Source organism: Pipra filicauda, unplaced genomic scaffold, assembly GCF_003945595.2.
Source record: "Pipra filicauda isolate LSUMZ 115617 unplaced genomic scaffold, ASM394559v2 scaffold78_size3787270_pilon, whole genome shotgun sequence".
Taxonomy (NCBI): Eukaryota; Metazoa; Chordata; class Aves; order Passeriformes; family Pipridae; genus Pipra; species Pipra filicauda.
The window spans coordinates 1,061,891-1,076,590 of NW_024104964.1; the positions used below are offsets into that span (position 1 = coordinate 1,061,891).

The following is a 14,700-nucleotide window of genomic DNA, read 5'->3' on the forward strand; positions in this document are numbered from 1 at the left end:
CAGTGCAGTTTAAATCATGGGGTTTTGTTGTGGTGGTTACTGGTTAATTCTGTTTATTGGTCAGGAAAAGAGTAAGACTCGGCTGCTACCGTGAGTCAGCACCACACCTTGTACAACGTCCCGGCTGTCACGGGCTCTCCCCTTCCCTCCACTCCCTGCAGTAGCAGAAAAGGCTTCCAGTCCCACACAGCAGCTGTGACTCACACTTTGGGCTGGTATTTATAGCTGCAGACCAGGCACTGACACAGGTGAGAACCTGGCAGGCAGAGCAGGTCTGACACACACGGGGGACTGCACTCCCTGTGTCCCAGCAGGGAGAGCAGGGCTGGGAACAGCACACAGCCCCTTCCCAAGGGATGGAGCCTCATCCCAACCAGCCCTTCCCCAAGGGATGGAGCCTCATCCCAACCAGCCCTTCCCCAAGGGATGGAGCCTCATCCCAACCAGCCCCTTCCCAAAGCATGGAGCCTCTCCCAGCCAGAGGGAAGTGCCCAGAGCAGCACAGGCAGAATAAAGATCACAGTCACTTCTGCTTCCAGCTCACCCAGAGTGAAATCAATATTTTTGTTAGGCCTTGTTTTCCCAGCTGCCCCAGCAGTCCTTCCTGGACAAGGAGAGTCTTTTTGTTTGAGTCTGTCATCAGGAAGACTAAAAGGAGCTTTAAAATCATTATTTAAGCAATGACAGTGCAGACTGAGTTCATGACACAGAGCTGGCTCATTCCTTCCAGATCCCAGCAATCACAAGATCCCAAACACTTCTCCAGGCTGTGCAGACCCCAAACTGTTTTTATTTGGGTGCTATGCACTACAGGGCTGGGTGCTTTAGTTTGAATAGTCAACAATAAAAGACTTTTAAATTGTTTAGTCACTGCAGCCATGAATGTCCCACGGAGTTTACTTTCTTGTTCCACTAATGTATTTGTTTATATTTGTAGAAGGATTCAATCTGATGTAAACTATGAAATATGTTGTTTACTGAACAAAGACAGGTTCCAAAGCACTTGTTAACACTGAAATCAAACCCGACTCTTAGATATCTATTTGCATTAGTCAGTCACCTCAGTGCCCACAAACCCGGCTGAACGTTACAACGCTTCATTAAACAGTCTGGGAAAGCATCTAGAAGATAAATAACCTGTTGAAAAACTTCTGATGTGTCAATAGTTTGCCATGAAACTGGAAGACATACCAGAGCTTTGTACTGCAGCTCGTATTTGTATTAATGCCTTGAAAACTAGAGTGCAAACCAAAAATTTGCCACTGCTATCAAGTTTACTGTCAGCACTCTGGAGAAGAGAATTGGAATTTTCAGTGATTTTGATAAACTGGATTCTGACAGGCATTTGTGCCTGGATACCATCTGGAATGGTACATGGAGTTTTAACTTTTAGTTCACCATTACCCAAAAGGGATCTGCTGGCAGGGGAAGCAGCCTGCAGGGGGAAACCAGGCAAAAACCCTGAAGGACAGAGGAAAACTGCAGCGCTCTGACTGTCTCGACATTTTCTCTTGCTAACAGTGTCAAAATGTCACGTCTGCCTCATTGACACTGAAAGATCCTCAAAATTCACTCTGCCTGAGCAGCCAAGAGCAAAGTGAACAGCAGCATTAGAGGATTAGCTGGGACAGATCCTGGGACCAGGGGGCTTCTTGGCTCTTTGCAAGTGGGACAAACAAGTTGAATTCAACTCTGCTGTGGGGAATATGCTTCTTGTAAATAAAGTAACTTGTTGGTTTTCCCCAATTACTGTGGATCAGCTCCTGGTTCCACATCACTCTGCTTTCATTCAGCCACGATTGCCAGGTCAGTCACAATGCACTTGGTGACCTGTGGGATCTGTGAGCCTGCTGCAGGTCCCTCAGCCTTGTGAAGTGATGATCACAAACAGAATCAATTCACGTTTGAAGTAATTTTTACTCTGCTTTTCTGGTACATGACAAGACAATGTTTCTCACAGGGCAGGACTGGTTTGGGCTGTGTTTTGCTGGGGCACTTAGAGCAGATTGGTGCCACCAACAGAGGCTGTTGCACTGACAGACTGCAGTGTCCTCCTACTGAACTATTTATGACAAAATAAAGTCTACAGAAATAGAAATGCATCTGCATTGCATGGGTGTTATTATTTTAGGTTCACTGCTGCAGTTGTGGACTCTGACATGCAGAGGGGCCTGCAGGAACTCAGAGCAGTGGGTTTGCCAGCGGGGCCAGGAGCCTGCAGAGCTCAGCCCTAAGGGAGCAGCTGTGTCCTGCCAGGCCATGAGGACAGCCAGCCTCCTACAAACCCTGCAGGGCTCAGCCCTAAGGGAGCAGCTGTGTCCTGCCAGGCCACGAGGACAGCCAGCCTCCTACAAACCCTGCAGGGCCTGTGCTCACATCAGCACTCCCGCCTGCCCTGCTGACAGTATCGACCACGGCTCACAGACCCAGTGGTATCAACATCACTGGCTCTTATCTGCTCACTCTGAGCTCATCTGTCAGGGAGCAGTGGCTGTTTGTGCCTCACTGACCCGGGGCTGGGCTGGGCTGGGTTATCTGCAGGGCCAGGTGTTGCAAGACTCAGTTTGCTCCCACATTCACCTTAATCTGGCCCAGCAGCTGAAGGCCTGGAAGATGAAACAGTGCTTAGGCTGGTGACACAATCAGTGGTCAGCCACAATGATCCCTCCAGCCTTGACCAGCCAGAGACAACTGAGCCACAGCAGCAGCCCTTGTAAAGCAATCAGAAAACATGGCATTGTGTTAAAGGACTGCAAGGGATTTGAAGTCTATTGAGGCTGCAAACAACTGACAGTCAGTCAGTCTGAGCCTGAAGTGGGTCTCAAAAAATCCTTATCTCCTTTGTTGATATGTTTACTACCAAATTACTTCAAAATACTCAAATAGGAGACATTTAAAGAACAATCAATATTTACATCTGAATGCTTTCAGTGGCCCAAGATGCAGCAGCAGGACTCTGTTGGGTACATCAGGAGCTGTTCTGTGCACTGTGTACAGCACAGCCCACATCTCAGAGCTGAAACAACACCATCATTCCCAAAATCTGGTCTTACAAATCCTTCCCAGCTGACCAAAGAGTGAAGTTATACAGCTGGCTCTGACACAGCTTTCCCTGAGGGGCCAGGTGGGCACCACCAGGGCTGCCAGACCTGGCCCTGCCATTGCCCACCTGGCCCAGGGGGTTTGCTGACCTTGCAGGGTGTTGTGAAGCAAAGCTCAGTTGAGAGGCAGCCCCTCCTGCCTCCTTTGATTTCTTCTCTCTTCCAGTCTCAAGGGCTCCTTTGGGGTGAGACTGAAGGATCCGTGGTTTGCTGCCTCCGTGAGACCCGGAGCAGCTCAGCTCCCTGGAGGGCCACACTGCAAATATCTCATGAGTCTGGACCCAGTGCCTAAAAACAGGATTGTTTCTGTGAGGCTCTGCAAGTCTAGTCCTGAAAAAAAATCACATGGGGAAAGATTTGGACAAAGAGCAAATTTGCTTGTGTGAAAGCTTTCTCTTGCTCAGCTCTTACCACAACACAAAGCCAAAAGCAGACAAAAGTCCTTGCTGGCTATTTTGCACATTTATTTGGTTTTAAAGCTTTGACTGTTCATGGATTACTGTGTGTGACATTTTTTTAACTTGCAGACACCTGATCAACCTATAGGTATTTGGATTGAATGGCATTCTGGGGGGGAATTCCATGCTGTCCATTGGAAAATACAGACACCCCTAAGAACCAAACCTTTCCTATGTTTTCATCCTGTTCGAGGCACTTTTTTTGGTTAATAAATGGAACAAGTATTTTTTTCTCTCTTTTTCTGGTACACAGGGGAGTCGGGTTCCCTTTGCTCTCCCATCCAGAGGCCCTTCCTCATCCAGTTCCACATTATCTACACAATGGCTATGGACCCACTGGTTCCCTGGATTCACCTCTTGCTCCATGACATTCATAGGAACTACAGGCAATGAAAAAGGACTAGAATACAACTCTGGTTTTGTCTAGGAGATCACCTTCCACAGATGCACTTGCAATTTTTAGAGTTAGAAGTTGTTTGTCTCGTTATTAGTTAAAGTTCCCCAGACCTCAATACCTGCCAATACCCACATCCACAGTTCTACACCACCAACCTGAGCCCAAGGCAGATTGTCACAGTGATTCCTCACACAGAGGAGAAGTCCATACCTTGGGGACCTGCAACACCACTTTCTGCCCCTTTGGGACCTCTGGAACTCTCCCATCCCACAGAACACAGGGGGATCCCAGCTGGAAGCACTCATTTCTCACTGCCCTGACAGGAAATTCTGTCAGGACAAGCTCTTTGCTCCTGGTCAGGAGACTGAGGAATTAAACAAATGAAAGAGTGAAAACTCCAAATGTGTGCTGTGTCTGAGCACTCCTGCCAGCAGAGTTCACACTGCAGTGTGACACAATGCCACGGGACAGGGAAGAAAAGGCATTTTTCTGCAGAAGGGCTTTTGCTGCAGACAGGAAGTTTGTTTTTTGAATTAGTCACCAGTTTCACTCCAGGCTGATTATACCAGTTTCATTACCATACAATACCCTGTTTCCAAGCAAGTGCTATCAAGATTGCATTTATGGTTCCAAAAGTTGTTTCACCACACCTACACACAACAGAGTGCTGCACATAGAACAGATAAGTGCTCTCCCTGTTCTGTGGGCTTACCTAAAATCCATCACCTTTCAGGTAAACTGCTCCTGGGGCCAATAGAAGGGGGTTGACAACAAAGAAAGAACACAGAAATAGACCTGAACTTTGACAGTTATGCGTGTTTTGACTATAAACATCACATCTCCGGGTGGGATATAAACATGCCATTGAACATGTTCTTTATAAAGAAAAATCAAGTGGCATTATGACACCAATTCAAGGCAGATGATATGTGATAAGTTCTGGCAGCACAGGCTACTTTTGCAATAGTGATAAGATCTCTGGCAGGACTTTTGATGGAAATAATGAACTTTTTCTTCTGTGTATGTGTCAGCTTTTTCTCTCTCCTCTTTTTTTTTTTTTTATACTTTATTTACACCCACCAGCAGCTGTGGTTATTTTTTGAAAAAATGAAACTTGGGTATTTTGCGTTTGAGGATCTTTGGCAGAGGAAAGTCCCAGTGGAGCTCCACCTCCCCAGCAGGCACAGGAGAGGCAGGACAGGGATGACTCCACACAGAGCAGCTCCTGCTCAGGAAGTCTCTGGCAGGAGGGAGATGCTCCACTGGCTGAGTCAGGGCAGGAACCAGCTCGTGGCACTGCAAACAGCCCCTCACCCCGGCCTGAGTCACCTGCAGTCTGTGCTACCAGTTCCCTCTGTCTGGGGCTTGAGAAGCCAGAATAGTCTCACCTATAACAAAACCTGTCCCTGGAATTACCCTGATCATCTTGTTTCACTCCATATGTGCACATCTCAACTCTGGAATGACGAATCCTGATGGCACTGGATTAAGATAAACACCCATGAGGCAGTCTTGTTGCAGATGTGTATTCACAGATGGAATTATCAAGAATAACCCAAGGTCCAGACAAGTTAAATATTATATTTAAATGCTGTTGGATGCTGAATTATTTTTGTCATCTTCTCCTTCCTCAGCCCCCCCAGAGGAACCCCAAACCAACCTGAATCATCCTGCTGCCAAATCCAAAATAAGGACTTCTTCGTACACCACTGCACTAAAAACTGGTTCAGGCCCAGAAACCTTGCCCAACTTTATATATTCCAAAAGAGTAAACATTGGAAAATTTCTCCAGATTTGTCCAATGCCAGAAAACACAGTGTGATTCTGTTCTTTGAACCCTCGGAGATTATTTCATCTTCTTAGTTTCCCTCAGTAATTATTCTCCTTTTACCTTTAAGTTTACTGCCAACATAAATGTCACATACTGACAGTATGGGAGTGACAGAACAGCATTTCTTTTGACTTTAACTGCTTTATATTGGATTATGAACCAGCTAAATAATTTAATCCTAAGTAAATGGTAAGGTATGTCTGTTACATCCAGGGAACATTGCTGATCTCAGGAGTGCAATGACTGTGTGCAGTATCCTTAGCCCCATCTTCTCTTGGGATTTTCTCAGCAGCAATGCTGAGAAATCAAAATAGGACATTTAGTATGATTTGTAGCCTTTAAATTCAATTATCACCCTGCCTAGCTGGTACCTGACAGAGCACTATGATCTCAGAATTCTCTCTCATAGCCACAAGAGTTTCCCACATATTAATAGAAACTATTTCAATGTGTAGTCACCACCAGAGCCAGAGAAACTCTGACTGAAGGGTATCAGCTCTTCCCACCCGAGAGCTGCAGCTTCAGGTTTCAGACACAAGCACATCCACTCACCTGATTCTGAGCAGGTTTTCAAAGTGCCTTTTTTATTCAAAGCCTTACATTTCCTGCACTGTAGCTCTGTTTCATTTACAGAGCTCAGGCCTTCGAAGGTCCAGCAGCAAAGCCAGGCCAGCCCTCCCGGCAGGTCTGTCCCTGGGTTATGGCACAGTCTGTCTGTAAAACACTGCTCTAAACAAGCTCGGAGGGCTCAGCCAGGGCTCAGGAGGGGACACGTCCCTCTGCTGCCACTGATCCCACAGCTCTGAGTGCTCTGGCTGGGCCTCTTTAAAAAAGCACCACAAGAGCTGGTTAGAGGGTCCCTTCAGCAGCACCAGAAAGACTTTACTTATTTTTATAACATTAAATCTTGTTGTTGTCAGACAATGACAAATTTTTCAGGGTACTGAAATTTTCGATATCGTATCTGTCACTGATCTAAACTACACTTGTTTAGTTTTTGCCTAGAATAAGTACAGCACATTAAAAACCACTCCAAACCCACTGCTTTACTTGCACAGACAAATAACTGAGAGCAGCAGCTAATGACTCTGTATTTCTGACTGTGCACAGAAATAACCCTGCCTGGTGTGGGCACTTGTACCAAACAAGCAGGGTTACTCACTGCAGTAAAAGCTGGTTATACATGTAAATATTTTATGGTGAACTGCTTAGTAACCAGATCTAGGCTTTTCAGCTCATTTTTAGTTTGGCATTTTTAAGATAGCATCAAATCATCCTGAAATAGTTTTTGAAATACATTTGATCATTTTTAAAATCAAAGTAATACAACCAGCTCTAATGATTATATTTTGCCCAGACCCTGCTGCATTGTCATGCCTTCCTGTTGCACAACCAGAGCTTTTTTCAGGAGAATATTAATTTATTTCTGAGAATCTAAAGCACAGTACCATTCATGAAGCACCACAGCCCAATATAATGTGTGCTCCATAAGTCAAACATTTTGTGCTGAATACTCTCGTGATTTATTTAACTTCAATGTCTAAACCCTCAGCCAGGGATTTGCAACTTTTCCAACCTGCAGATCCCTCAGTGGTCTGTAGCCATGCACAGGAAATTCATTTTTAAGAAAACTAGACTTGGTTTTTTTTAGTTACTTCCCACAGACTCCTTGTACTGCAGAGTAATTACCTAGAGCTGGCTGGTAACAAGAGATTAAATTAATATATATAGTAGAGCACTGGGACTTGAGAAATAATATTCCATACTTAAACTCAACAGCATAAAGATCATTTATTACTTTGAACATGACACATTCCCTTCTTCAGAAATATCAGCAATTAATAGCATAGTGTAGAATAAAAAAATAGAGTGTCATTTTATTCTGTCATTGAAAAAACAACCTACACCACAATCCAGCGGTGAGTTGGGATTAAATAGATTGGAATTTAAACCAACCTTACAGTCTGATCTTTATGAAATTGGCTACTGGCATGTTGGGAGAAAGGGCGATACAGGTAATTCAGATGGGGGCTTGCTACAGAGGTGAATAAGGTGAGCAAACCCACACTGTACCCAAAACCTGAGCACAGTAGGTTCTGCAGTGATACCATGGCCTTTCAGCAACTGCTACAGCTGGGTTTAAAGAGAACCTTGCCAGCCCTGGCTGGCTCACACCAAGGTGTGTGATGGGGCAGGTGTGCTTCCAGAGTGCTTCAGGGAGAGGGAATCAGATGGAGGGGGAAAGGAACAACAGGGAGAGCTGCTGGGGAAACGGTTTAAAAGTTTCCAAGTGAGCTCAGTTATTTAGTTTCCAGAGCCAACACCTGTGGATGGGCTGAGCAGTCACTGAGAGACAACTCACTCATTAAACAGGAGGTTCCAAGCACTCAGAGAGGTCTTTTTGAGTTTTTCCAAGAACTGCAGTACTGCTCTGGGAAACAGAGGGCCCCCAGGCCCATCACAAGGTAGGGGTTATTGGGCAGCAGGCAGAGTTTAGAACAGAGAGAGGACCAAAGCCCGGCCCTTGGGCTGCCATGGGAGGTAAAACCAACCCCAGGCACACCAGCTGTTCCAGCTCAGGAGCAGCCCACGGGATCTGTAGGGGAGTGAGGAGACTGTGCACCCGGGAGACACCAGGTGTGGGCCTGGCAGAGCAGCATCCCACCCAGCCAGGGCACTCACTGCCAGGTACGGGGCAGGACCGCACCCACCCACCCAACGCGGAGAGCGGCGCGGCTGGGAAAAGAGATGTTTTTAAGCAAGTTGTTTAAACTGTTGCCCACCCCACAGCAGGGCTGCTGGAACACAAGGTCTGTGTTCCTCAGGAGAGGTTTATTTGCAAAGACTTACACATCAAGAGCAGAGGGGTTCAGTTTGAGCTCCAGGGGCTCATCAGGGGTGCGCCACTCGCCAGGTGACCATGGGGACAAATCCCCACCCTGTGGGCTGCAAAAATAATTTCAGAATTTAGCCTCTGAAAGCTGTTCAGGAGTAAGAGAACATTACTTGCAAAGCCTATTTCAAAACCTTCAGTCTTTGTCTGCTCCAAGTGCTGTGTTTAAATTAGGTTTTGAAAGAAGAAGGTGTGGCAGAAAGGACCTACAAACCACAACTGCTTGTATTAATACTGAGAATAGTAAAGAACTGAGTAAGATGTAACACCAAAGGCTGGAGGGTGCCAAAACACTAATGACACTTTCTTGAATCTGACATGGAAATTCTAAGGGACGACTTCTAGAAGCAGTGGCCAGCGGCCAGCCCCTGTGACTCAGCCCTGCCAGGCCACGCCGCCGGTCACCAAGTGCCAACAGCATCAGCGGCTGGCAACGGCCACGTCCTCAGCCCGAGCCACGCGGCGGTCCCGGCTCGGGGCGGGCAACAGGGAAGCGGGGCAGCGCTGGCAGAGGCTCCTCGGGATCACCCCGGGCTCCAAGCCCGCGGGCAACCCGCGCTCCCCAGGGACCCCTTCCCGCCGGCGGGGGCAACTCCAGCCTCTGGAGCCACCCGAGCAGGGAGAGGGGCCGGGGGGCTGCGGGGAGACCCGACCCCGGCAGCGGCTCCCCCGGAGCTGCGGGCACAGCCCCGGTGATGGGCCGGGCGGGGCGGGCAGCGCCGGGAACGGGCCGGGGCACCCGGGGCAGGGGGGGCCGCGCCTGCCGGTCCCATTCCGCGCTGGGCGCGGGACCCCGGAGGGCCGAGAGAGGCTCCGCCCGAGCCGGGGGAGCCCGGCCCGCTCCGGAGGGACCGCGGGCAGGGACGGCGAACGGCCCAACCCGCTCCGGAGGGACCGCGGGCAGGGACGGCGAACGGCCCAACCCGCTCCGGAGGGACCGCAAGCAGAACAGCCCAACCCGCTCCCGCCGGGTCCCGCTGAGGGCGGGGGGGATCACACGCGCGGGGCGGGGCGTGCGCTGCTGCGCCCGCCGGCGGGCAGCCAATGGGAGCGGGCGGAGCCGCGCCGCAGCCAATGGGCGGGGGCGGGCCGCGCGCCTCAGCCAATGGGCGGGGGCGGGCCGCGCGCCTCAGCCAATGGGGCCGGGCCGGGCCGCCATGGGCCGCGGCAGCGCCGTCCCGCCGGGGCCGGGGCCGGTGGCGGCAGCGCTGCGTCCTCCTTCTCCTCCTCCCGTTCCTCCTCCCGTTCCTCCTCCTCCTCCCCGGCACTGCCCGGGGCCGGGGCTGTCCCGGCGCGGCTCCGCGGGGCGCGGCCGCCGCCCGCCCGCCCCGGCGCGGGGCCGCCCCCCGTCCCCTCCCCGCGCCCGCCCCGTCCCCGCCCGCCGCGGCGGCTCCGAGCGGGAGGCGGCGGAGGGAGGCGGGAGCCATGCGGGAGTACAAGGTGGTGGTGCTGGGCTCGGGCGGCGTGGGCAAGTCCGCCCTCACCGTGCAGTTCGTGACCGGCTCGTTCATCGAGAAGTATGACCCCACCATCGAGGACTTCTACCGCAAGGAGATCGAGGTGGACTCGTCCCCGTCCGTGCTGGAGATCCTGGACACGGCGGGCACCGAGCAGTTCGCCTCCATGCGGGACCTCTACATCAAGAACGGGCAGGGCTTCATCCTGGTGTACAGCCTGGTGAACCAGCAGAGCTTCCAGGACATCAAGCCCATGCGGGACCAGATCATCCGCGTCAAGAGGTACGAGCGGGTGCCCATGATCCTGGTGGGCAACAAGGTGGACCTGGAGGGCGAGCGCGAGGTCTCCTTCGGGGAGGGCAAAGCGCTGGCCGAGGAGTGGAGCTGCCCCTTCATGGAGACCTCGGCCAAAAACAAAGCCTCGGTGGACGAGCTCTTCGCCGAGATCGTCAGGCAGATGAACTACGCGGCGCAGCCCAACGGGGACGAGCCGTGCTGCGCCTCCTGCGCCATCCTCTGAGGGCGGCGGCGGCCCCGGCCCCGCAGGAACAAAAGCATCGGCAACAAATTCATCGTCTTGGAAATGTGGCTTTTCTCGGCATGTACGTTTCGTCCAGTCTTGGTCGTGGCATATTTCCTGTCAGTGTCGGCGGCGGGCGCGGGAGGAGCCGGTCCCGCCGCCCGGGGAGCGGAGCCACGCGGGGAACCCGCCCCGGGACACCCCCGGGGAGCGGAGCCGGCATCCCGGGACACCCCCGGGGAGCGGAGCCGGCATCCCGGGACACCCCCGGGGAGCGGAGCCGGCATCCCGGGACACCCCCGGGGAGCGGTGCCGGCATCCCGGGACACCCCCGGGGAGCGGTGCCCACCCCGGGGAGCGGTGCCCACCCCGCGGCCCCGCGCCCGCCCTCCCCGGGTCTCTATGCAAGCGGGCGGCGGTGCGGGGCCGTCCCGCCCGGAGAGTTGCACATGGAACTGGGACTGTGACCCGGACGGTGCTGCCAGGCACGGGGCGCCGGGCAGCGCTGCCGATATCCCTGGAATAATGCTCTATTTTGTTTACCTGCTGTATCGGATGGGAGTTTGCAGGAGAGTGGTAGCGTGGTGGGTTTCTCCTGGTTTTTGTTTTATTTGTTTTTGGTTTATTTTTTTCTTAAATCAGCTGTGAAAATGTTACAAATCTGCACAATTTTTGAGGCGTGCGTGTGTGTGTGATTTCGTTGTGGTTTTGGTTTTTCCTTTGGCGGGTGGGAGCGATGGTGCTTTTTCTGCCGAGGGGTTTTGGGTTTGGGTTGGCAATAACTGATTTTGATGACTAGCTCTCTCAAGTGCAAAGACTTCCTATGAGTGATGCAGGGCCAACAGCAGCCCTGTGTCTGCAGAGTGCCTTCAAAACTCAGCTGTTCCAGCCGGTGCCAACCTGTGAAAGCTCCACAGAATCCCATTATCTACTACTCCAAAAACTACTTAACAGTTTCCTTGCAGTAATCACACCGAGCAAGGCAGGACAAAAGGGCCTATTGTTAGTGGAATTTATTTCCTATTTCCATCTGAGCCTTTTAACTGTTATTTCCATGTCTTGCAAGTTCGGGCTTCATTTACTTCAAATTTACACGAATTTAGCCTTTTGGGATTTTGAGGGGGGGGGCTTTTTTTGTTGTTGTTGTTCTTTTTCCCTTTGATTTTGTCGTGGGATGTACCTCCAGCCAGCAAAGAAGGAAATCTTATCGTTGTGATGTACCAAGAAAATTCTAACAACTGTCATTTTAATTGCAGACATGCATTGAAGAGATGTCTATCCATTTTAATACAAATCCTGTTTTTTAGAAAACAACTTTGTGCACTGTTATGTATCACACGAAACACTGACTTTCTCACAGGCCTTTATATCTCAGTGGCAGTGAAAGGTGGGGGGTTGATTTAGCTAAGGACAGCGTTTAAAAAACATGCAAAACAGAAGATTGCTGTTTTACCTAACATTTAGTCATTTTTAATGCAGTGTTTTGCTTGCCCTCAGGTCCTGGCCCAGTGTGATGCCAGCTTGTGAGAGGAAGGCTGTGCTCAGAGGAAGCTTTAGGAAGGTAGCGTGCCCTTAATGCAACAGCCCTTGTAAGGTTAGGCCCTTATTCCTTTCTAGAAGCAACGTGGTTTATTGGGGTGAAATTCTAAAGGTCAATTATTTATGAAATTTAAGCTTTTAATTTCGTTGCATTATCACCCTTTAAAATTATAAATTGTATCTTTATTTGTTTCCTGGTTTGCTGAGGGTTGGGTTGGGAGGAGATCTGTGCCTCCCCTCAGCTGGAAGATTCAAGGAGTGTGTTTACCCCCATTATCTTCCTCTTTGCCTCTTCTTTAAAGGTTTGCACACGAAACCCGGGACTCTTTTGTTTCCTTTTTTTTTGCCCCCATCCCAAGAAGACTTGAAGTTGTCTTACATCACAAGAACAAAGGTTGAGCAATGCTGTGTAAAAGGGGTTTTAATCAAGCCAACAGAAAACTAACTACCATGATTCCTCTGTGAATCTGGTCATTTTAAGTAGGAAAATGTTGTGCCTCAGCACTGGAAGAACAATGTGTGGTGTTAGTTTATGTATTGAAATCCCAGTGATCGAAATGAATATTGTAATTTGTGCTGTGGTCAGAATTGGACACTTTTTGTAGCAATGTCAAATATCTCCTGAAAATTTGGAATACCTACATACTGAAAACATGTGTCTCCTCCTGAGCTCCGTGTGCCCCTCCACAAGGACCTGCTCTGATCCCATCCCTGGGGCTGTGCCAGTCTCACTGGTAACAATCCCAGCCCAAACTGAGGGCTGGAGGAGGCAGCCCTGGTGCTGGTCCCTCACTGCTGCCTCTGCCTGCTTGTAACAGAAATATTGATCCAGCCCCCATTTTTAAGTGAAAATCAAAAACCTCATTCCAGAAATTCCTAAAAATGAATTGGAAGCCAGAGGACTCCCATGTTGGGAGGGCAGGGGAATAACTCTTCTTGGCAGGGGCTTCTCTTAACCCACGTACTGCATTGGAAGCTAAGGAAGCTCGACTGCTGCCATGTCTGCAGCTTAAAAACTGCATGTCTGAAGTTTTAGATAAAAATGTCATAAATGCACATCTCAGCTACTGCCATGGTTCAATTCTGCCTTAAATTCCACGGGAATGTAGGGCTTCTAGCGCCCAACAGGCCTTGCTCTAGGTCAGTGTATGGACAGCAGCTTGTTCTGGTTGATAAAAGCAGGTGTTTTTTATGTCCTCCCCAAGGACCAGCAGATCCCTCATGTTCTCCAGTGCCTCTGTTTCCCCACTGCCTGTGCTGTGATTGAGGACAAGGCAAAAACGGGTGTTTGTAGCACACAAAGTCCGGCTTTGCTGAGCCTGGCAGAGCAGCTGAGGGCAGCCTGCTGAGCTCTGCCTTGTGCTGGGCCTTTCTTTGGTACGTTCTGGTTCTGGCCCAAAAGGTGTGTGCGTTAACCAGTGAAGCATTTAAGCAGCCATGGCATGGTCTGATCAGGGGTTTAAATGTATTTGGGTGTTTAATGTTCTATAAGATTGGTGGGGACAGTACAAAGTGTAGAGCTCAGTAGTCTGATCTTCCAAATACTCTGAAGTGTTTTGGTGCTTGTTAAATGTAGGTCTTGTCTATGAAAAAGTCTGAAAAAAATCATCCTGCTTTAACTTGACTGAGTAATGAAAGCTATATTAGCTTCGACACTTGAGGGAAATGTTGTATCAATATAAAGGTACTCTTTTATTCCTTTTCCCTGTGGGAATATGTTGCACCCGTGTCAATACGGAGGTGGTATATTGCTCTTTTCACAGTGAGAATTGCAAATATATAATTGTTTTGGAAGAAAAATGACATTCCCGGCCAAAATATTTCCTGACAGTGCAGAAATTGTGTAAACAACGCCTTGGTTTAAGGCTGGTCTTGTGGCCACATATTTTGCTGTACATAATGATTGTATTTTTAAAAGTCCAAGCTTGTTCTATTGCAAGAAAGTGTCTCTGGTATCCCAGTGTCCGTGACTGTAACCATGCCATGTTCTCAGCCTCAGTCCCAACACAAGTGCAGTTCTCTCAACACGATGCTCAGGCTTTGTTGATGCTGATGGTGCTGGAGCTGATGTGGAATTCTGTGGCTGTGGGATTCTGGCAGTTCTGCTTCTCTCAAAAGAATGTAAAGCAAGTTGTTTGCAAAGGGCATTTTAAATAAAGGGCAGCTGGCTCTTTATGACTTCCTCACTTGGGTACTCATTGTGTGCAGGTGTTGTTCGGGGTCAGATTTCCTCGAGGAATGACAAAATGCAGAAACTTCCCTGTCCTTTCAGAATTTTGCATGGACAGGAGTGGCACGTGTGCTCCTCTGCTGTGGAATGCATGGGCAGCCCCCACGAGGCGGTGGAGAACGGCTGGAGCTCGGCTGCTGTTGGAAGCTCTGTCCCTCTCCAGGTTTGTATGGCAGGGACCCAGACACCTTCCTTAGAGACCCTCCCTGTCCCCCTGGGCAGTGCTCTTTGTGTTCTGGGGGGATTTCAGCCTTGCTCTGGAAGCAAACGTGTT

At 49.9% G+C, this 14,700-nt stretch overlaps 1 protein-coding gene across 1 annotated transcript; it reads left to right on the forward strand.

Moving 5' to 3' along the window:
* The first annotated feature begins 10,069 nt into the window (after positions 1–10,069).
* Positions 10,070–14,382, forward strand: RAP2B (RAP2B, member of RAS oncogene family). The gene has a single exon (XM_039389930.1). It carries the CDS (start codon positions 10,106–10,108, stop codon positions 10,655–10,657), a length of 552 nt encoding a protein of 183 aa, XP_039245864.1. The 5' UTR covers positions 10,070–10,105; the 3' UTR covers positions 10,658–14,382.
* Positions 14,383–14,700: the final 318 nt, after the last annotated feature.